The 23,102-nt window shown below is 46.6% G+C and overlaps 1 protein-coding gene across 8 annotated transcripts in view; it reads right to left on the reverse strand.

Moving 5' to 3' along the window:
* Positions 1-23,102, reverse strand: part of ATP9B (ATPase phospholipid transporting 9B (putative)) — a 222,553-nt gene that overhangs the window by 45,926 nt on the left and 153,525 nt on the right. For all 8 annotated transcript variants that reach the window (XR_009697425.1, XR_009697424.1, XM_061170374.1 and 5 more), the window contains 2 exons: positions 13,250-13,392; positions 922-1,034 (listed from right to left, as the gene is read on the reverse strand). Coding sequence is in view for 6 of the 8 variants with exons in the window: in XM_061170374.1 (XP_061026357.1) it covers positions 922-1,034; positions 13,250-13,392 (256 nt within the window). In the remaining 2 variants the exon portion in view is untranslated. The remainder of the gene's footprint in view (positions 1-921; positions 1,035-13,249; positions 13,393-23,102) is intronic.

Raw genomic sequence — 23,102 nt, forward strand, 5'->3', positions numbered from 1 at the left:
AAGAAGAAACCCAGGGACTGAAACACAAGCCCTACTTGGGAAAGGGCCGTGGAAACCACGCAGCCGAAAATAAACTGGAAGGTGGCTTATGTCCCCACCGCTCCACGGTCTCCGCCTGACCTGGGCACCCAGTGGCCCTGACACACCTAACGTCGGGAGCCTGAAAGGTTGGGAGGATCCCAGCCCAGACGCCCTGGCAGAGAACGGATGCTGTAACCACCAGGCTGCGCCCTCACGTGAAAGAAACAATTCCTCTTCCTGTAGAGGCTCCGGTGAAAAAGACAAGATTGAGGTTTTGTCTTAAAAAACAAAAAAACAAACAACAAAAAAACCCTGTCCTTATCTATGAGAGATACAGACTACATATTTACAGATGAACTAATGTGATATTATATTCAAGTTTCACTTCGAAATAACAATCTGACGGACACTGGCTATGATGAAACAGGACCAGCTGCGCACTGATAATCGTGGAAGTTGAAGGGCAGAAAAATTACGGTTCCTACTTCTGTTTACTGAAAAGGTTAAAAATATGTACCTTTAAGAAATATGAGAAAGCCTTATTAATTTTGAGGAAAAACAGAGGGATTGTTAAGAAACATATTTGATGCAGGATTCCACTTAATACTCTTAAAAATACTATGTTTACTGAGTGATTTATACAAATAATCCACTAAGAAAATTTAATAAGAATAAACGATTTAAGGTCGTTAAGCCTATGACTATACAATATAGAAATTTTAATTTAAAATTAGTCCAAAAACTGTTTCTTGATTTATAAACGCACGATGAGTTAAGTAATGCCTTAGCATCATCAGAGAAGGTGCCACGTTGCAGGTCAAGCAGGTAACAGGCTCAGGGTCACTCAGCAGCACCGGGTACTTTTGCCAGAAGATCCCCTGCAGGACTGAACCGGCTTACCTGTGAGTAGGAGTTCATGAGGTGGTTCTGGATCTCATCCATCGTGTCCGTCCCGTAAGACACGGTGCCCAGATGCAGCCGCTTAAATACCATCTCGTTCCGGGTGAGGGTTCCTAGGGCAGAAGCAGCAAGGACACCGTCAACTCAGGTGGCCCATCAGGCAGATGGAGGCCGCACCCCACGCGCCCCACGCCCAGGGCTGGACGCGCTCTGCACCTGTGAGCACGCTGCTACACTAAGCGTGCTCCCACACTAAGCGTGCTCCAGCGTCACCTGCCTGTGTTTTCATTTCACTAGTGAGGACCAGAGCTTCCTTCCTGGAACGTCAGGTTCCCCTTTCAGTAACTTTTAGTAACGGCAAGGGTTCTGGTTCTGTGGAGAAGGTCTGGACTCTGTCTTCCAGTTCTGAGCCACTCTCTTTGTAACTACACCCGAGAACGCTGCCTGAGAGACCAGTGCGTCGATCCGTTTCAAATAAGTCTATTTCGAAAAATTAAGTATTTTTCATTGAACAGAAACAATGCATTTAGGCCTTGGCATTCACGTGTGTCGTACGGAAAGGAGGTGAGGAAGGAGAGGCGTTTTCTCTCCAGCTGGTCTCTAGCCTGTGAACCCCGGTGCGGGCCCTCTGCATCTGCCCTGGCACTGCCCACCAACCCGGGCAGGTCAGTTTTAGGTTTCAGCTTCCAATCAAAAGATACACAACCAAATGCAGTGAAGTAACAGCAATGAACAGAGGGGCAGCAGAGGTAACGCCGTGTATTTCAAAAACTTGGTGAACTTCCATTAAAAGTGGCACATAAGTTCCCAGTGTTATTTATCTTGTGACCCTGACAGGAGACCCTAAACACTGTGCATCTAGCACTTAATATGAAAACATACACGCACATACACGCACACAGTCTGGGCTGCTCCGGTTTTACAGAAGGAGAGCCACACGGTGTGGTGCAGGGGGAACTCCCTGTGAACCCCGGCACCCCGTGCTACGAGCTGTGCCCCCCAACCCTGTCCCCGGGATTTCTGCACCTGTTTCAAAGCACAGAGAAGGGTCACCCACGGGCACTGATGTAGTTAAGAGTGTGAATATGAACAGAGAGCCACGTGGTCACAGTAAAAGTCGGACCTTTTACGTGTCTACGAGACACCACAGTAACTAATTTTTGTTTTCTTTGGCCCACACAATGTTGAAAATATAATACAAACTGTTTTCATATCTACCTGTGACTCCATGCCCATTACTTAGGACTAGTGTTCAAAGCAAAACAGCTCATTTGACAGGACTCCCCCCAGCACCCAGAGGTTATTTTAAAATAAAGGGAAAATCTATAATTTACAATTACTATTTAGAGACTGTTTTGGCAAACACTCTCAAAAGAATGTATATAACATATTATCCAGGGTTTCATAAATTTCAAAGAGCAGCTACTGTCAGGGATGCTTGTCAGTTTTATAAATTCTGCCTTCTACAAAATTCTATGTAGCCCCTTTAATAAATGGTTCCTATGTTTCTTTGATTAACAGAATCAAAATTACATGAGAAGTGCAGTTTAAAGGGGTTTTTCTGGTTATGCCATCCTCATTAAATAAAGAATAACTAACTTAAATACTAGGGTATATTAAATAATGTAGTTAGCAACAATTCAGCCTCCAAATGAAATAAGGAAGTTCTATAAATGCTTTATTTCAAAGATTTGATATGAAAACAACAGTTCTATTATTTACCTATGGTCAAAAGATAATGAAATTTTACATTGATTCCTATTAGAATAAGTATGAAGTTTACCTCTATTACATGCGCTCAAATGGACAGTTCTCTGAGAAATGATCAAATATATTATTTAAATTAAAAATATTTTACGTATCAGATTAATTGACATAATTGAAGAATTTCATTGAGACTTTTTTTCTCTGATATACCTTGAATGTGAGGCAGTAACTTACGGTGGGGATGGTAAGTAGGCACACATGCTAAACAGTTTATAAACAGGACTGTGGTTAACGACACTTAACCTGACTTTTTATTACTAATAACTTAATCTGTGCAGCAAAGTTAAAGAATATTACAACAAACACCTGTACAGCTCCCACCAAGAATGAACTATTATTTCTCTAGGTTTTTAAAACCACCTCGTACAGGTAAGAAAGACCCTAAATAAAGAGGCCACGGTCCACCCGGCCTTGGAACATGGCCACCATTCTCCAGACACACCAGCAACTCTCACGTTCCCACATGTCTCTAACGAACTTGGAATTCAATCATTCGTTTGGCAAAAAACTCCTTATAAGGCATCACTACCTGCTGGGTTTTGGTGGCGCCTCACAGAGACACTTTAAACTCTCAAGCCTCAGTGCTTGTCTGCAAACTAGAGAAATTACCACCGGTCCCGCATGGATATGGCGAAGAATAAATAAGATAAATAAATAAGCATATAAAGTGCCCGAAACACAAAGGGTGAGGGGAACCTGAGGGCGTCCCGGGAAGAGGGGCTGCAGGAAGGCGCCCATGCAGCCGCCCGTGAGGACGGTGAGGATGCAGGGGAGGGGCTGGCAGGGGAGCCGGGGGAAAGCGGAGCACGGATGTGCCCGATCCCCAAGATCACGACGCGTGTCGTGCTTCTGGGTTCTGGTTTCGTGCTAGACACCTGGCCGTGCATGAGGGGGACGGGTCCCCGTGCTGGTGACAAGGTGGGGGGGTGGCTGGCGTGTGCCGAGGTCTGGGTGGGAGTGAAAACTGTCAAGAAAAATAATCACAACTTCTAAGCGAATCACACATAACGCGAACGATCTCGTATTCATCACACCACAACTACAACTTTTGGAAGAAAACTCACGACAGAGATGCACAGAACGAACCTTTTGTCTCACAATGTGAAACCCACTTGAGGAAGCGAGAGGTGTTTGGGAGGAATAACGCTGTGCGTGCCAGCGATCGTGCGAGCGGACTCAGCGCCTGGGGACACGGCGATGCCGGCTACTGCTCGTGTGACGCCCGCGAGGCCCCCCCCGGGACACGCCGTCCGGCCTGTCGAGTGGCTGGGCCCGCCAGCTGGAGCACGCCGCACTCTCACCTTGGACATCCACCCCTGAAACCCGGCACGCGCACGGTCAACGGCAGCAGCTGTTTTCACAGTGATCTTCCCTGATTCTCACCGCAGCGCTGCAAGGAACGGCCGGGCGGCGGGGCCGCGTGTGTGCAGCCAGGACCCGGCGGCCGAGCGCAGGGGCCGCTCCTGAGCTGCGTACTTCCTGCAGCGGAGGCCACCAGGGGACACGCCTGGGCTCTGGCTACATGAAACGCTAGAGGATCGCTATGTAATTATCGTTCCCCAGCTTAAGAAATAACAGCTAGTAGGGATGTCACTGAAATGGTGGCAAAAAGTAAGATAAATGCGCTTTTCCATAAGACACATTCTAGTTAAAAGAACACACGTTACACTTCTTCTCCGCAGTCAAGGCTCTTACCAGAGACCTTCCCACTTGCCAACCCGAGAGCTAGCCGTTTCTTTCTGTTTCTCTCTTCCTTCTGAACGATTACAGCTACGCACGGGGGCCGAAGAGAACAGGAAAAACTTCACAAAGTTTCTGAGATGAAGCTTTTAATCTGATGCTAATATTCACACAGCTCTCCTGGAGGAACTGCAAACAAAAGGTTCTCCCGCCGGAGTGAATGACCTGACAGCTACAAACGTGATTATGGGCCAGTTCTGCTCCAGCAGCCAAGGCGTCCCTGCTCTACTGAGCAGAGGAGCTGATTCGCACTGAAAAACGTGGATTTGGGGGCCTCCCTGTCGACCGCCCCTCCTTCCTGGAAACACGTGGAAACGCACCCTGGACACCCCCTTTCTTGTGTGTGTGTGTGTGTGCAAGTGCACACCGACAGCCAGAGTAAAGCAAAACGCACAGGAAATTTCAACTACAAATTTGAGGAAGATGGAATGCCGGGGGCTGGAGGTCAGGAATGTTATCTTCCTTGACACCTTCTGCATTTGTTGACGGGAGCACCGCACACACACAAGTGGACAGAGCAGCGTCACGACAGGCCCGGCACCATCACCCCTTCCACAAGGGTCCCCGAGGGCCCCAGCCACTGCCCCGTCACAGCTGGAGCCAATCAGAAACATGCCACCTCATCCACGAGCAAGTCCGTGTTATGAATAAAAGAAGAGCTCTTAAAATAAACACAACCCCAATGCCATCACACCAGAAATGACCCTAACCTCTCAACATCAGACGGCAGGCCGGTCCTGATTCCCAGCTGTCTCGTCTCCTGTGTGTCGGGCTTTTATACTGTGGTTTGAATATGGACCTGGCGAGGTCTCCCAAGCCTCTCTGACCCCCAGCTCTGTCCTCAGAAACTCCCCGAGGGCCTCAGTTCCCCACAGTCTGCACTTAGTGGCTTGTTGGCCCTGGGGCTGATTCATGCGTTCCCTCTAGGCCCGGGATTTGCTGTGACGGCGCTGGACAGAGGCTGCAGAGATGGCTCTGGAGCCCGCTCTGCACGCGGGGTGGACGGAGCGGGGCGTTCTCTATCAGGAGCACGACATCTCCCCGCCGCCCCCCGCGGGCGGTCAGTCCCCAGGCCCGTAAATCTGCCCTGGGTTTAAAGCGGCATGTACCCGAGTCAGATCCCCAGAGGTCACTGAAGACAAAAATCTGACACTCCCGAATGCTGCATCCACGTGAGTGACAGGTATTTTCCACAGCCAAAGGCACGTGGTTACAGTCGCTCCATTCACAGACGACTTCTAGGCGGGGAATCTGGGGCTGTAGTGTGACTGCTGTTTTAACACCTTGATTAGCTGTACTGCAAGTGCTAAGGCTCCAGCTTCGACTGTGCTGCTTCACCTGGCCTGTCACGACCAGTCGGAGAAATCGCGAGAGTAATTCCACGTACGGACAAAGATCGCCTGGAAACAGGGCAGGCCAGAGGGCCACCACAGATACGTGCAAGCAGACACTAACACGCTGAATATATTGCTGCATTTACACACACAGTTTAAAATAAGTTAAAAGGTAGCTGAAGCCCCGGTTTGAACTATTGCTTTCTCCTTCTGGGTTATGTTTATAAAGCTCTCTGTTTGGGTAGATACCTGACAGTCCTTTACTCAGTTGCTTAATGGAGTTGGGGAGAATGAAATAGAAAACAAATTCAGAATAGCTTCTGAAAACTGAGCAAGTTAAAAAGATGACATTTTAGTGCTTACATTTTATGTGTCTGATCCATGTGGAGCTAATTTTTGTACATGGTGTGTGGATATGCAGTTTTCCCAGCATCGTTTGTTAAAAGGACTACTCTTTCCCCATTGAGTATCTTGGCACTCTGCTGAAAACCAACTGACTGTAAGTGTTAGATTTTCTCCCGGACTCTCACTTCTGTCCCCTCGGCCCTGATGCCTACCCTCCCAGCAGCACCATGGCGTCTGGATCGCTGTAGCTCTGTAGTACATTTTGAAATGAGGAACTGGTGAGTCCTCCAACTTTGTTCCTTTTCCAAGACTGTTTCAGCTACACTGGGTCCCTTATATTTCCGTATGAATTTTAAGATCACCTTGTCAATTTCTGCAAAGAAGGCAGCTGGGATTTTAATAGGGATTGTGTAGAATCTGCAGATCAAGTTGGGAAATACTGTTTCCATTTTAATACTATGAAGTACTGATTTTATCTTTTGGTGCTATTGTCAATGGAATTGTTTTTTTAATTCTCTTTCTGGATAGTTCATTGCTAGTGTATAGAAATAAAATTCTTTTTTGTATGTTGATCTTGTATCTTAAACCTTACGAAACTCATTTATTGGTTCTAACAGATTTTTAGGGGATTCCTTAGGATTGTCTACACGAAGACCCTGTCACACACAAATAGATAGTTTTACTCTCCTTCACAGTATGGATGTCTTTTTCTTTTTCTTGCCTAACTGCCTTGGCTGGAACCTTGAATGTTCACGGCAGTGTCACTCATCACAGACAAGAAAACAGGAACAACTCTCTAATGTCCATCAACTGATAAATGGATAAATAAAATGTGTATCTGTGCAACAGAATGTTACTCTGGAATGAAAAGGAAGCAATTACTGACACAGGCTATAACACGGATGAACCTTGAAAATGTTATGCTGAGCGAAAGAAGCTGGTCAGAAAAGGCCACATATTGTATGGTTCCATTTCTGTGAAATGTCCAGAACAGGCAGATCTATTGAGGTAGAAAGGAAATTAGGGGTTACTAGGGCTGGGAGGCGGGGAAGGGGAGGATGGGGATGATGGCCGACGTGGACCAGGCGGGGGTGTGCAGAGACCAGACACTGGAAACTCAGATGGTCGTGAAGGCTGCTCAGAAGCTACACCAAACGCTAAGGGCGACATAGCCTGACCTCTGTCACTTGAACCCAACACTGGGTAGTGATGACTGTGGCATCTTCCAAAGTTTCTAAGTGGCTAATAAATCATGTTTTCAATGGCTTAGAACTGATACATTTGAACAAATGACTAGCACTCCTCAACAAAAAAGTAATAAAATATTAGTTATTTTGCCACTTGAGTAAATGTACTCACATCCTGTTGGGTTGAAGAAACTGGAATATTTATGCAGACAGTCCTTCATGTGTCACATGTAATTACTTAACATATTAAGATGCATCATCAAAATATTTTTAAAATTTCAATGGTCTTTTGACTCTGCAGCTGACTCTGTAAAGTGCTGAGCGGGAAGGTCAGTGCTAGTCTCGGGCTTTCTGTGCCCTCCTGACAGCAGGTAAGTATAAGATTCTACTGGTTACTAAAGAGTCAGCTAATGCAAAATGATTTTTCAAGTCTTATCTTAAATGTTTTCATGATTCCAGCCAGTTGATAGTTTCTACAATTTTTGTCATCCTAATACAACAGAAGTTAAGATGTCCCAAATCTGAAACGTGGAAAAGGGTGGGGACTGAGCGAGGTGGGCAGCGGCCTCACAGTGACCTGATCATCGTGGCAGCTCTGTGGACAGAAAATGTGACAAAAGGTTTGTTTGTGATTCCTGGGGGGAAAAAAAAAAAAAAAAAGCTGTAGCTCTTTAACAAAGCAGTTTTTTGGACTACAATGAGCTAAGCAGGCAAAAAGAAAATTAGTTTCCAAAGAAAAAGTCCCGCGGGCACCATTCTCCGGGTGGCGACAGATGGGATTCACAGCCACGCAGAGGAGGCGTCGGAGAAGCAGACGCAAAACTTTCTGGTCAAACCTTCCTGGGCTGTGATCTGGCCTCAGACCAATACTCTGCAGGCCGCAAAGGAGCGGCTGCGGGACAGTGGCCCACCTGCACTGGGCAGGTCTTTCTGCAAAGATTCTGGTCAAGCAAAGTGACAAGGACACGGGGTCAATGGCTGTATTGAAACACGGTTACTTAGACCTTATGGCGCAGGAATGGAAACAAAACTTCTAAAAAGTGATGACTAATTTACCAGACTGCAGAGTACGCATCCGTTTAAAAATTATTCGACATTCTTTGAGGCGGAGTCACATACTCTCTTTGCTGTATGTGAGGCTTTCTCCAAAGACCACGAGCCCTGCACTGCTGGCACCTGTATGTGTGTGCTACCTCGACTGGCCCAACACCCCAAACGCCAGTCTCCCTCACATCCAGGCACCTGCGTCAGCAAACAGCTGCATCAGTGAGACTGTGCACGCCCGTCGTAACTGAGGCCCCAGTCGTGGCCACCAGGCAGGAGAGGCCGCAGTGGTCCCCCGGTCGAAGGACACCAGCACACGCTCCGCTGCATGTGTGCGCACTGACTGGCACACACGTGCTCTGGTGCCCTTGGAAACCATGGAAACAGCGCTTCCCCATCACGATGATGCCGTCCTATGAAACTCATACGTGATTCGAGTCTAAACAACGTGGCGTGTTGGGTAATGGATGCTATAATTAAAATGCGTCCGAAAACCTGTTGTTTCAGTGGGTGTTTCAGGAATGGCTTTGTTCTACACGAAGATAAAAACTAACAAAGGAATTAATGTATTGCTTTAATAGGCTGCACCTGAGTCAAGTTTTAAAATTTATGATTCCTCGGCAGCATTGTTCTCAAACAATGGCATTGTCGGGGTAGCCAGGGAGGAGGTGGAGGTCCTCCCAGCAGGTTCAGCGCAAACGATCTGTCCTCCGGTTTCAGCATCGTTGGCGCGCTGAGCGCATAACGCCTAGTATTTCTGGTCAGTGTCAACACGCTCTGCATCCTGGCAGTTAACAGAGGTCTACTCTTGTCCAATGAATTACTTTATGTTTCACGCACTGGTGGCCGCAGATGTGTCACTATAGCAACATCATTAATTTCAGATCTTACCGGAAACGTGCACTCCAATCAAACCTAATTATAGCACATCACTTTCTTGTCCACGAGAAGGAAACTAGAATGCAATTACTGGGATATTCATTTTCTATTCTGCTGTGGCAAATAAGAGACACCGTGCTGGACGCTTCTCGTCAGAAAGCTTATTGATGAAGCACAAACCCAATTTACAGCCGCACGAAGGACCACCTCACAGTTTCGGGAGCCACGTAAGGCTCCTGACAACAGCTCATTCCTAACCTTCTCGGCTGACGCTTGGGCCACTGAGATGTCTGCAAACTGCCCTCCTCCCCTGCCTCTGACACCGACAGGAGGTGCTCCACTGATGGCGTTCATCTTGGGATTACTGAGAAGGGCTTGAAAAAAATTCTAGACCAAAAAATTCAAAAAAACCTCTGCACGGCTTCAACATCAGGAACAGATGACTTCTAGCATAAAAAGGCCTTTTAGAAAATGAAATGCAAAATATTTTCTCTAATATATTTTATATAATTTTTCTGTGATTTTTAAAAAAATCTCAGGAACCAAGATTATTTATTAATAAGCTAAACCCTTAAGAAGCGATGTTCTTGCCTTTTAAAAGTAACAGAGTGAAATGTGGGAAAAATGAGACTTTGTCTTTATGACCCTGGGCAAAAACCACTTATCCTTACCCTGAATGTAACTCCAACTCAACAAAGAAAAATGGAGGAGCTACAGAACAATAAACCCATTATTGTTTAAAATGCAAAATAAAAGTTAGCCTTTTAAGGACAAATAATGTCACAAAACCTTTATTTACCGATATCAAACAGCCAGAGACACAGAGCCTTGAGTTTACTGTGTGTTCTCAGGCATGTGCTTTCTGTTTGTAAATTAAGATGAAATAATAGGTCAATATCATTCTAGGACCATTACATGCAGATTTAAAATGGCCACAAGAGGACTTCTGGTCCAGAGCAGACCCGCTTCCCCCCCCGCCCCCCTCCCCCCCGATAAGGACGACCATAAGCTCAGGAATGGTGCAGGAGGTGCCCGCAGGAGGCCTCTGGAAGGTGGTAGGAAAGGCGGCTGGTGGGGCCCAGGCCCGAGGATGAGCCCAGAGCTGCGTCCGGCCTCCCTGCCCCCAACCCTTCCCCCGCTCAGCGTTTCCCCGCGGCGCCCGTCCACGCGGAGGTAAACGCCTGCACTCCGTGTCACTGCTGTGTGCTCTTGTAAGAACATGCCACAGTGCGCCGTTGTCCTGGTGGTGACTTTCTCTGTGTCACATCCGGACCGTGTGTTCTTGTGGCCAGAACGTCGCTGTGAACATCATGGTACATCTCCTGGTGCAGATGCTTCTTTAGGGAACAGATGCTGGGCCGAAATGCCCAAGACCCGCTTTACAAGGCAGTGAGCCACGTGCCCCTCCCACCAACAGTGAGTAGGACTTCCCCATTCGTCCTGTACTTGCAGACACGTCAGATTTTTAATGCAGGAGGAATGACACCTTCATTGCATTAAGGTGTCCTACTCATGAGAACAGGGTGTCCACCCATTTAATTAGGTCTCGGTAAAAGGTCTTTCAAAATTTAAAAACATACATCTGCATGGTTCTTACCCATTTTTTGTTAAAATTTATTTTTAATTACTTTATACTTTTTTGTTGCTATTCTAATTGGCATTTCTAGAAGTAAGCGTCCCAATTGTTGCTGGTATAGAGAAATGCAGTTTAATTTTGATATTGAGTTGATACATGTAATTGAACTCTCTTACAATTCTAGAAATTTTCCTGATGGTTCTTTTTGGTTTCTATGTAAAAAAATCACTGAATTTGTTTTCTTTGGGAACAGTTCGCCTGGTTGAATTGGACTTTGATCTCATCTTGGTGGCTCCTGGTTTCTGACTGTATGTATCAATAGAGGCCAGGCTGCCTGGTGCTGTAAGCCAGGGGCTCGGGGCGGTCCTCTCCTGATGATGGGCAGCCTGATGACTCCCTGTATCTCGCTGCAGATCCTTGTTGGCTATGAATTTAGTATTTCCCCAGGACTCTGTTCTGGAGACGTTTTCTTACATTTCTGTAGGATCTCTTCAGGAGCCATTTTGAGTTTGGGTTTGCTGTGTTCCTGTTTCTCCATCAAACGAATTCCAATTTCTGGATCATCTAGTGGCACTTTTGCTTGATTTCCAGTATCGTTAAAGATACAACCTTTAAAGTTTCTCCCATCCGTGCAGTGAGTTGGGATGGCATTTTCTCTGTCTACCTTCTTGACTCTGAGGCCCTCAAGTTGTTATTTCTGAGTTATTTTGATTTATGGAGCATTATCTTACGGGTCAATTCCTCAATGTCCCACCAAGACAAGTCCTAATGAAAATCAAATACGATCCAACAACTGGATTTTGACTGAACTGCAGTAAACTTACAAACAAATTCCTTACGAAGGCTGGCTGCTATAGAATACTGAATTTTCACATTCGGGACACGGTACATCTCTCCACTGATGTCAGTCTTTTACGTTTCTCTGTCAGGTCTGGTCACTTTCTTCATACGTGCCCTTATGTTCCCCAAGTTTATGCCCACATGTTTTACATGTACTTGAGCTATCGGGAATGGGATCTTTCTTCTTCAGTCTAGTCTACACATCAGGGAGCTATTTTTATTGCTGTTGTTATTTGTAAGCTGCCACTTTACTGATTTCTTATTTTTAGCAGTTAATTTCCTTGGTTGATCATTATATCTGTAAATATGTTTCTTCTTTCGGTTGTGGATCTTCTATTTCCTGTCTCACAGCAGTGGCTGGAGTAATAAATGTCAAATCAAAGCACGGTACATATTAGTCTTTCTTCTTCCTGACTATAGTGAGGACTTTTCTAATATTTTATTAAAAATAAAGTTTTTAATTTTATTCGAGACATATTTTCTTTACCGTTTATATAAATCTTTTATTTCTGGTTCGCTATGAATTACTAGGAATTTACACCACGAATCAACAAATCAAAAAGGGATTTTAACCCTTAGATACGGCTCTTGCTATAGTTCTGGATTCAATTTGTCTTTTACTTAGTATGTTATGGATTGACAAGACTTCTCTGATGAAAGAAAGAAAAAAATGAAATAAGGACAAAGAGAATTTGGAGCATGCAACCTTAGGGTGGGATAAATCATTTGTGGTGCCGCTCTTTAGGAGAATGTCACTGTTAAAATACCAAATTCACATATCTTATTGTTATTTTCTTATAATAGCTCATAACTATCATTCTATAATAAACACGCCCTTTTTGCTCTTAAGAAGCCAATAGAGAGGTGTAATACAGGTAGTTAAATAAAACAAAAACACAACTGTAAGGCTGTAGAAAGTTCAAAATACAGAAATATGTCTTTTAAATCTCTAAGAATGTCACCATTTTGCTAGTTCTGATGATACTCTTATGTTAGAAGATGAAGATTAGCTGGAGGCCAGTTTCAAGGGCTGAGTCTGGGGAGTTTCTTTTATTTAATTTAATTAATTAATTTTTGGGTCTTCGTTGCTGCGCACAGGCTTTCTCTAGTTGCGGCGAGCAGGGGCTACTCTTTGTTGCGGTGTGCGGGCTTCTCATTGCGGTGGCTTCTCTTGTTGCAGAGCACGGGCTCTAGGCGTGCAGGCTTCAGCAGTTGTGGCAGGCTCAGTAGTTGTGGCTCGTGGGCTCTAGGCATGCGGGCTTCAGTAGTTGTGGCATGCAGGCTCAGTAGTTGTGGCTCGCGGGCTCTAGAGTGCAGGCTCAGTAATTGTGGCACATGGGCTTAGTTGCTCTGCGGCGTGTGGGATCTTCCCAGACCAGGGCTTGAACCCGTGTCCCCTGCATTGGCAGGCAGATTCCTATCCACTGTGCCACCAGAGAAGTCCCGAGTCTGGGGAATTCTAACCGTGAATTCAATACTCTGTTTCTCACACACATGCAGGCGCATGCACATACACACACACACACACACACACCATAAACGTGTGTGGGCACCGACACGCCAGGATCACCCCCGCCACTAGATGCCTCCAGAGGTGAACGTGCGGACAGCGGTACCTGTCTTGTCGGTCAGCAGGTACACCAGGCGCCCCAGCTCCTCCGGGATGGTGCTGGTCCGGACCACTGTGCCGGGAATATTCTCATCTTTCATAATCATCCACCCGTAGGCGGCTTTGCCCATGTCCAGGTTCACACGCAAACTGCCAAAGAAAACCCATCGCAGTCATTAGTGTGATCCAACACCTCACGTCCAGGTTTTCCATATAAATTTATTTACTTAAATGCACTGTCTTTAATTCATATGGAATAAATAGATCATATTGGATGTTAGACTTTAAGATAAATGAACGTGTTGACATTTGAGTCAACAGGCCTCTTTTCAGCCCAGAGCGTGTTTGCAGGTGCCGGAGAAGCAGATGCTCCTACTCGGCCCTCCAGCCCGGTTTGCGACGGCAGCCGGACCTGGGAAAGGTGGACGCAGCGAAACTCCCCATCCAGGCTCAAAGGGGAGAGCGCCACGTGGAAGGAACTCGCCGGCCTTACTGGGAATCAACATCTGAAACGGGTCTGGATATCTGGCCCGTCATTTTACAAAAACAAAGAAGCGTCCCCAGCGTGATGAGCGCCCTGTGGGAGGGGAACAGGCTCCGGGGGGAGGACCGGGCGGGCGGTAGGCCCTCTGAGCGCGCGAGCCCCTGGGCCAGGCCCTGAGACCAGAGGACCAGAAAGGCTGAGAGCGGGGGGTGGGGCCAGCCCGCCTCGTGGAGCCTGGACTTCAGGGTCAGAGCCACGACTCCCGAGCAGGCTGAGCCACGGCCCGAATTACGCTCTACGATGGACCATCCCGCACCCGCCCGGCATGCGCCGTTCTGCTGGGGAGACTGATGTCCATGGCACCAGCACCTGTAAGCTGCCCTCCGACATGATGCTGACCGTCTCCTTCCACCGACCAAGAGCCGCTGTGGCCCACCCGTGCCGGGTGTACACACTGATGTTATGTAATTTGATGAAATGGGATTATTAACCGAAATCAAGAGATCTGTTTTTCCACTTCAGTGAAATGGAATGGTTTTGAAAGACTGGATAGTGATGAATTGTTCTAAAAAAACATTTTTAATAAGGTGTGGGTGAGACAAAAAACAAGGAACTTAAATCTTCGGGAAGATTCTCACCAGACAGATCTGTAAAATCGTTTTCCCTCCGCCATAAGGAAATCCAAAGGGGAAATTATAAACCGTGCACTACGAATACCTCTTTGAATGAGGAAAACAACGTAGATTTTCAAAACATACTAAAAAAAAGGGCCAGAGCTCTACATTAACAGACTGGTGAATGAACATACATTTCTATGAATTAATGTAAAACGTAATGTAAACACATATGTGTATGATTTGTAGAAATTCGTTTTTCTCGTTGACCCATTTTTAAGCAGCCCCGTTGTGCAGGACGCGGGCAGGTGGTCCAGGAGGGGGGCCTGCAGGACACCGGCTGAGGCTCTCCGCCCGGGGACTGTGCTCTGCCCTGTGCAGGGTCCACTGCCCTCTGGCCTCAGCACCCCTGGGACAAGCGTTCTGCGGAGCCCGTGGAGCCATCCAGCCCGCGAGCGGCGTTCCCCGCCAGCCTGCATCCAGAGTCGTGCTGCACACGTCTGTCCCCCTCGCGTCTCCCCACACACTCCCATCACCTTAGATGTCTACGTGTTACTCTCTGACCCAACTTTTCCCCGTGATTCTTTCTCCAAAACCCAAATTCCACATACACAAACTCGCCACGTCTGAAACCTGCTCCCTGGACACCCTCGCGATACCGCCATCTCCCACTGGGGGCAGACGCTGTTCTGGGGACAGTCCATCGGGGGCCCGCGTGGGGCTCCAGACTGCTCACCCCTATTCTGCTTCCAACCAGCAAGGGCCTGAATAAAAGCCCTCCTTCCTTTGATGCCTCTACCACACACCATTATCTTCGTGGATAACCACAAAGGTATTCTAAATACGAGTTCAGAATATTTAGGATATTAGAGAACTGTGAAACAAAACAAGAGAGCTTGAGAACAGCAAACATTAGTGAGGATGTGGGGAAACAAGTATTTTAATGAACTGCAAGTAGAAGTGTCATCAGCGGAGCCACTTAGAGAGGAGCTGGCAGCACGCAGTGAAACGAAGACTGGCCAGAGTGTCACCGGCCGCGCCTCTTCCAGCCATCGGCCCACCAGGAGAAGCCCCAATGTGCGCCCAGCAGCACGTACTAGGATGCCGTCCGTGCGGCACGGATCGTGAAAACATCCAAGCCGCCCAGCAACAGTATAGTTAAAATTGGGGCAATAGCAAACCAAGGTACAAATACACTTAATACAATAATATTTATGAATTTTTAAAAAATACACAAAACTTTATAATGTTCACGGGTCCCACCATATGCACCAAGGCCATAAAAACATGAACACAAAGGACCCACTCCAATTTCAGGAGAAAAATCACCTCTGGGGAAGGCAGGAGCAGAGAGAGGGAAGGTCCATGACTTTATGACATCTACCTTCTTAAAAAGAAAAAGGATCTGAACAAAGACTGAACATGTTAAATCTATGACAAACACAAGGGCATTTGTCACTAGACTCTGGACCTTTTACTTACCTTAGAAATTTCATAATTTACAATTGTATAGTAAGATTGCAACTTAAAACAAATGGTGGTCCATCCTACCTTGGACAGTTTTGTTGCAATCCTGCCTGAAAGCACAGGACTGGAATAGAGTCCTTCCAAGCCTGGAATTCTAAAGAGCCCCCTGTAAGGACACGCACTAAGAATGTACCACTGCGGGGAGGGCTGCTTGCTGGCTGTTCCCAGAGCAGCTCTCTCCATATACCAGGTGTGTCAAAAATGTTCAGCTGTGTCTCATTTTTTTTACAAAGAATATTTTTATTTACAAGATTTTTATTTCATTTGATTAAAAGAATGCACAAGCATGAAATGCAAAATATAAATGTGGCAAAGAGAGTGAAATTTGGCTAACGAAAACCAGAAAATCAAAGATATCCAGGGGTGTGCAGGCAGGCAGGCAGGCACCCAGGGGCGTGGAACAATACTGCACTGAGACGACAGGGTCTGGCACGGGGAAATGTGCCACGGCTCAAGCTAACGCTGAGATACCCCCAGGAAGAAGCCAGCACGGAAGCAGCCCATGAACCAGGAAAGGCTCCCAGGGTTTCAGCAAGAAGTAAGAAGAACCACCAACAAATGAGAGGCCCCTTAGCAACGGTGAAAACAGGGCCTAGATTTAGAGGTAAGAAAATTTCATTTGTTCAAGAGGCTAGAATTTGGAGAGCCAGTAAAGAAAATATCAAATCACAGTAAGGAACCAAACGTCTGGCACAGGGGTGCGGGCGTCACTGTCCCTCAAGGCAGGACGCTCATCGTGGGTGGCGGCCACTTTTACGGCAGGTAGGACACGAAACGTGGCTGGGTGAGCGGCAGCCCTTCTGCACGCCTCCGAGGCAGACTGGTGAAGCCCTTTAGTCAGCAAGGAGTCACTCAGCCCCAGACAATCACCAGGTAGAACAAGGACAGAGGAATTATACCTTTGTACATAACCAGCCGGGTCTCGTTCGTCCTCATTAACGATCAGACCTCAGACCACTCAGATACGCTTCAAGTTCTACCGGGAAGTCTGCGCCTGACTTAACTCTATCAGGACAGCAGCCGATAGGACGGACCAACTCCACGTCGTGAAGCTGCTCGTATCCAATCCTGTGACCTGCCTACTAATAAACGCACACTTGGAAAGTGATCTTAAGGAGTCAGTTAGCGAAGAAAGTCTGTAGGTAAGTCAAAGAAATTAAAATAAAATAATCACAATTTATTTGACCATAACTTTCACATCTTACAAATTATAATACCTGTACTGGTCAGAAAGAAAATCTTTAACTGACAGCGACACAAACCTTGTAAAGCAGCCCCTAGCTACCTCTTGGCTCTTCCTAATCCTGCTAGGAGGGTGAGGACACGGCCTGCACAAGATGACCTGCGGGGAGAGCACCGCAGTCCCCGGGCCTCCCCTGCCCCAGGGGCGCTGGTCCAGGAGGTGCCATCGCCTGCACACAGCACCTGGCTTGTGTGAGCCCCAGGGGTCTCCCATCCGCTGTGGGGAGGCGCCCGGAGGGGTGGCGAGCCAGGAGGAAAGGCTGGCAAAGTACTGGGGAGTGTCCTGCCAACAGGTACTAAGTAGCGGCCGCCCAGGAAGAGTTCAGGGTGTGAGGAAGGTTGGAAGAAGAAAAAGAAGGATTTTACAGGACTTCTCTGGTGGCGCAGTGGTTAAGAATCCGCCTGCCAATGCAGGGGACACGGGTTCGAGCCCTGGTCTGGGAAGATCCCACATGTCGCGGAGCAACTAAGCCTGTGCACCACAACTACTGAGCCTGTGCTCTAGAGCCCGTGAGCCACAACTACTGAGCCCACGAGCCACAACTACGGAAGTCCACATGCCTAGAGCCTGTGCTCCACAACAAGAGAAGCCACTGCAAGGAGAAGCCCGCGCACCGCAACGAAGAGTAGCCCCCACTCGCTGCAACTAGAGAAAGCCCGTGCACGGCAAAGAAGACCCAACGCAGCCAAAAATTTAAAAAATAAATAAATAATAAAATAAATTTTAAAAAAAGAGAAGGATTTTACAGAGACTTATCTGCGATTTGGGTGTGGTCATAAGACAGAGTCTCCAGGAGTCAGGAAATAAAGTGAGAGTCAGAGTCACTTGGTAACACACAGGCCAGATGGCCAACGAACGAGCAGGAGCCTGGTGGGCACAGAGCAGGGGCAGGGCCTGGGCGGGGCACGTGACCCCTGTGAAGATGGCCCAGCTGGCTCCTTGGAGCAGACGTCTACAATTGGGAAGACAGGGCTCTTCTCTGTGTGCTGTGGTCTCCTTGCAGCTTTCGGTCGAATTACTTTTGAAGACATCAGCCTGCCTCAGGGATCGCAAGGCAAGTGGGTTCCTATCTGCAGCCGGCCAGGCCTTTCTCAAGAGCCTGCAGTCTGCACTGGGCATGGGGCTGAGCGGAAACCAAAGGAGCATCTCTCAGATTCCTCCAGGTCGTGCTCCTGAGATCCTGGGCCAGAGAGGGTTTACTAACACAACCACTGTTGTACAGAATTGTAAGAATATAATACTTCATGAAATACTACATCACAAATCAATACCACTGGAATAGTTTAGGTTGACTACAAACCTAAATCCCCTCAAAGAATGTACAAAGCAGTAGTTACTAGTGAAAAAGGGAATGGAGATAACCTTCACGTTCAGAAAAATAAAGCAGAACTACTGCAGAACGCAAGTTCATGGTTTACAAGTGAAAAACTATTAAGGAAAAATACCTTCAACTAGGACAATAATACCATATAGGTAGGAAGTAGAGCTTAAGTTTACTCTGATTCACACTGTACATCTTGATCAAATGTTAGTACAATAATTTGCTTTTTAATGCAAAAAAATTCTAGAAGCTCAAACTTCAAACACCAAGTTGACAGAGTAATTATCACCATATTTAACTTACAATAATTTGCTTTTTAATGCAGAAAATTTCTAGAAGCTCAAACTTCAAACACCAAGTTGACAGAGTAATTATCATCACCATATTTAACTTACTTTTTAGTAATGTTCTAATTTTACGGAATTTTAAAACCCAGATCTCTATTCGACTAGTACTTTATAGTAACATGATTTGTGAACAAAAAAATATGTTAAGCCTACTATTTTGAGTATTACAGTAATAGATTATAAGGTAATAGATACCATATATATATTTAAGCTAAATTATGTTGCTAATTTAGCAACTGTGAAATTATCTAGAGACCTATTCCAAATAAGTGCAAAAGTCATTGCAATTTTAGATGGTCAGCTGAACCAGAGGCAGTTGTGACCTTTACTGTTATAAAATAAGAAAAATGAAATAAACCATCTTCATGGGCCAGGGTGTTCAGGGGTGTCATCAAGAGGAACATGTATGAACCTGCTTTACACTACAGGAAGAGAGCACAAGGTTAATTTTAGAACATAAGATCATCTTAATGGCGGCACTTTCTTTTCCAAATAGTCTCATCTTACAGCTACAAAAGTGTCTGAGGAGGTAACCTGGACCCTGAATAAGTGAGGTGTACTTTGCTAAAACATGCAATGCGACCCCATTGGGGCCCCATGAGGCCTGCTACATTTCAACTTAATTTGTTACAATTAAACCGCAGCATTTATCAGAACCTGGTGAAACAGCCCCAGCTCACACCAGGCTCCACTGGGAGTGAATCTACCTGAAATAATTCACACCCATTCCTCTGAAGTGAGACTTATTTTTAGATCCTAATCTGAGCAAAAGGAAAGTCATTTAAATGATAAGTTTTATCTAAAGTAATCAAAACCTCTTCCTGTGACTTGTCATTTAAAGGAAAAAGCACAGATGCTATTTTATCTGAATTTCCTCCCCAAATTTTTCGTTCTGTGATTCTTTAAAATTTTCATGACACACCACGGATGGCAAGGGATGGTTCCAAAATGTTTTCACTAGGTGAATTCACCCATGGCCATGCACCGGGAAGGTAATATTCTATTACTGGTTTGAACCTTTCTCCCGGGCTTCAGACTGTATATTCTATTGCCTACAGGGTATCTGACCTTAGATTTATCACAAATACCTTTAAATGAATATATACATGATGGAGGCTAGTTTTCCCACTTCCTCCCTGTCCTGTGCCAAACAAAATAAGAACAAATTTATTCTTGCTCAAGGAGGAGGAGACGCTTCTCCCACCAATGAATGGTGTGATCTACCCGTCACCCAAGCCAGAAATTGGAAGTGATTCTAGGTTCCTTTTTCCAGATAGTCAACTCCTGTCCAATCAACCCCCTAAATTCTCCTGAAGCTGCTCCACTGGGGGGAAGCATGGGTTAATGGAATTTTACAGGAATGACGTTACATATGACTTGTATGGATTCCTAATTCCCAAATGTACTAGTTCCATGATCTGGGCTGATGACAGACTTGACCCTTCTGAGCCTTGGTAACAGCACCTGGAAAATGCCACGTGTCAGCAATAGCGCATCAAAGCAGGTGACTGAGAGTCATGATGGTGGAGCAGATGATCACTGGCCCTGAACAGTCAGAGAAGGTTTCATGGAAAAGGCAGAGCTGAAATGGAAAGCATGGGGGTGGGCAGCACGTGGGTGCCACCTAGGAAGGCAGGGGGTCAGCCAGGCTCTGGGGCTCAGAAGGCATGGACATTCCGTCACTGGCAGATCGGATATTCCCCCCAATAGGCTAACTGCCCTTGTGATTTGTATCCACTGCAACACACAAGAGGATAAACAAAATGTAGTCTTGGGTCCCAAGGAACAGAAAATCTAGTTAAGTATGAAAGGTAGTTGAAATTGGTAGAAGCAAAATTCTAAATCACATTATCAAGTTCTGGAGTGGGCGTGGGTGGACTGGGGATTTGAAATAAAGTAGTGTTTCAAAAAATAAATTGAGCCTCAGTGTCCAAGGTGGACGGAACCAAAGAAAGCCTGGAGGCCAGAAGGCGAGTAAGGAGGTGGCACAGGCCGTGGGCTTGGTAAGCACGGGTCCCGCGGTTCTGAGAGCACGTCTCCCAGGTCAGGAGGACGGGTACAAACCCAGAAGGTTCTTCAGGGAGAATCAGCCCATCTACTCAGGTCCCACAACAACCAAATACTGATCAGAGGGTCAAATCCTGGGGTGAATGGAGACAGAGGAATTCAGGATTCTCCCAGCATTCACAGTGGTTTCAGGCCGCACGCGGGGGGGCCTTGCAGGGCTGTATGTGCACGCGTGTGCATGTAAAACATCTGTGTAGCAACAGTACAAATACACACAGCAGAAGTGAGGCCAAATAGTCTGTGTCAATTATGTGAAAGGGTAAATATTCCTATTAAAAATAGCACGTCTCTCAGTTTCTAAACAAATGAATCAATATACTAATTACAAGCAATTTAACAGATACATCTTAAAATGTCTCCAAAAGTCAAAGGATGAAGGAATAGCGAAAGGAAACAGGGCAAACACCCCAGATCCAGCAGAATCTTAATAACGAAGCTGACGGAGGGAAAGGCTGGGGCAGAAAGTCAGGAGCCTCCCCGGGCTGCAGAAGCTCAGCTCAGCTCGGCTCTCGTCCCGAAGGGAACACTGCCCGCAGCGAACCCACGCAGCGGGGCCGGGGGGCTGGCAGAAGGCGGCCCCGCGCTCTCAGAGCCTGCCCTGCCCGGCCAGTGGGTACGGCCACCCCCGTGCTGGGCCTGGACAGTCCACACTGCATGCAGGCAAGCAGTGGCACCGGGAGGCTGGTGCCCTCTCGGGAGTTTTCCTCAACGGGTTGGAGAGAAGTACTCGCTTTTCACGAGTGTAATTAAGCAAGCAGAACGTGAGCCCGAGGCCTCCAACGCCATCTGTGTAGCCAGGTGAGGAGGGCGCGCGGCCAGAGGGAAGCAGAGTCCACAGGCGCGGGAAGAGCCCGAGGGCACGCCCGGCTCCCTGTTCCAGCCGCACCCAGACAGCGGCGGCCCGTCCTTCCCCAGGGGCTGTTCGGCACGGAGGTAATCCCCCTTTGCCTTACACTCACATCATCTAAAAACTGCATCCGTAGCTCTTTCATGAAGAAACACCATAGTCTAGTTAAAAGGCAAATGAGGTAGTAAATGTATTTGGTAAGATGAAAGAGGTACTCAGCATTCTATTAAAAGCCAACATAAATTGATACAAGGAGCTGAATGTAAGAAGAGCCAGAAGGACAAAGGCAGAAAGAGCAAAGTCACGCTCTTGGCGCACTGTTTTATACACAACTTCGCCCCATGGAGAAACAGATGAGAAAACTTGAGGCGCAGAGGCTGGGAGACCTGCCCGTGGCCAGGCCAGCTGTCATGGCATCAACGCAAGAAAGCAGACTCACACCTCCTGATTCAAGAGCCCAAAGTCTGCCTCTAAGACAGATACTCACTCTCATAGATCAAGGGTGCTTTTTAATAACTTCTAATTTTGAAATAGTTTAGACTCGCAAGTGGCAAACAGGACAGAGAGTCCCGTGTACCCTTCACTTGCTTCCCCTGAAGGTAACATGTTGCACGACCACTGCACGTTATCCAAACACAGACCTGCTGCGACATTGCGGTTAACTCAAATGCAGACTTGATCCGGGCTCTGCCAGCTTCACACGCACTCTCTGCTCTGGGTCCCACGGAGAGGTTCCCATCACCAGCCTGTCCATCCGTCTCCCCAAGGACACAGACGTTTCCATCGTGGCAAGGACCCTCCTCCCCCTCCCCCTCAAGAGTCACACCTGTCCCAGCCCTAACCCCGGCAACCAGTGATTTATTCTCCACCATTACACTTTTGTAACTTCAAGAATGTTATGTCCAAGTTATCGTATGGATCAACAGTTTATTCCTTTTTATTGATGGATAGTATTCATTGTATAGATATACTGCAGTTTGTTTATCCAAGTGATGTTTTTTTAAAAGCCTTCATTTCCCACGTTTTCTATGATATAGTTGCATTTTGTTGTTAAAAGAAAGCTTGGTGCATTCTCAAGGATAAGGTTTATCATACTTGAGACCTCAAAATTTTAGGTTGGAAAGTACTGCCATGGAAGTTAATCAAATTTGTATAACTTCCTTTACACAAAAATTGCAGGGAATTCCCTAGTGGTCCAGTGGTTAGGACTTGGCGCTTTCACTGCCGTGGCCTGGGTTCAATCCCTGGGTGGCGAACTAAGATCCCACAAGCTGCACAGCACGGTCAAAAAAAAAGAAAAAAAGAAAAATTGCAAAAAAGTTCTGTGATTTAGGGTAATGGGAGGTATTTTATTTGAACCAATGTTCCCACTGAATTGTTTTCAATGTTCCCACTGAAAACAATAAGAAA

The sequence above is a fragment of the Eubalaena glacialis genome, chromosome 15 (genome assembly GCF_028564815.1).
Source record: "Eubalaena glacialis isolate mEubGla1 chromosome 15, mEubGla1.1.hap2.+ XY, whole genome shotgun sequence".
In the NCBI taxonomy this organism is placed as follows: domain Eukaryota; kingdom Metazoa; phylum Chordata; class Mammalia; order Artiodactyla; family Balaenidae; genus Eubalaena; species Eubalaena glacialis.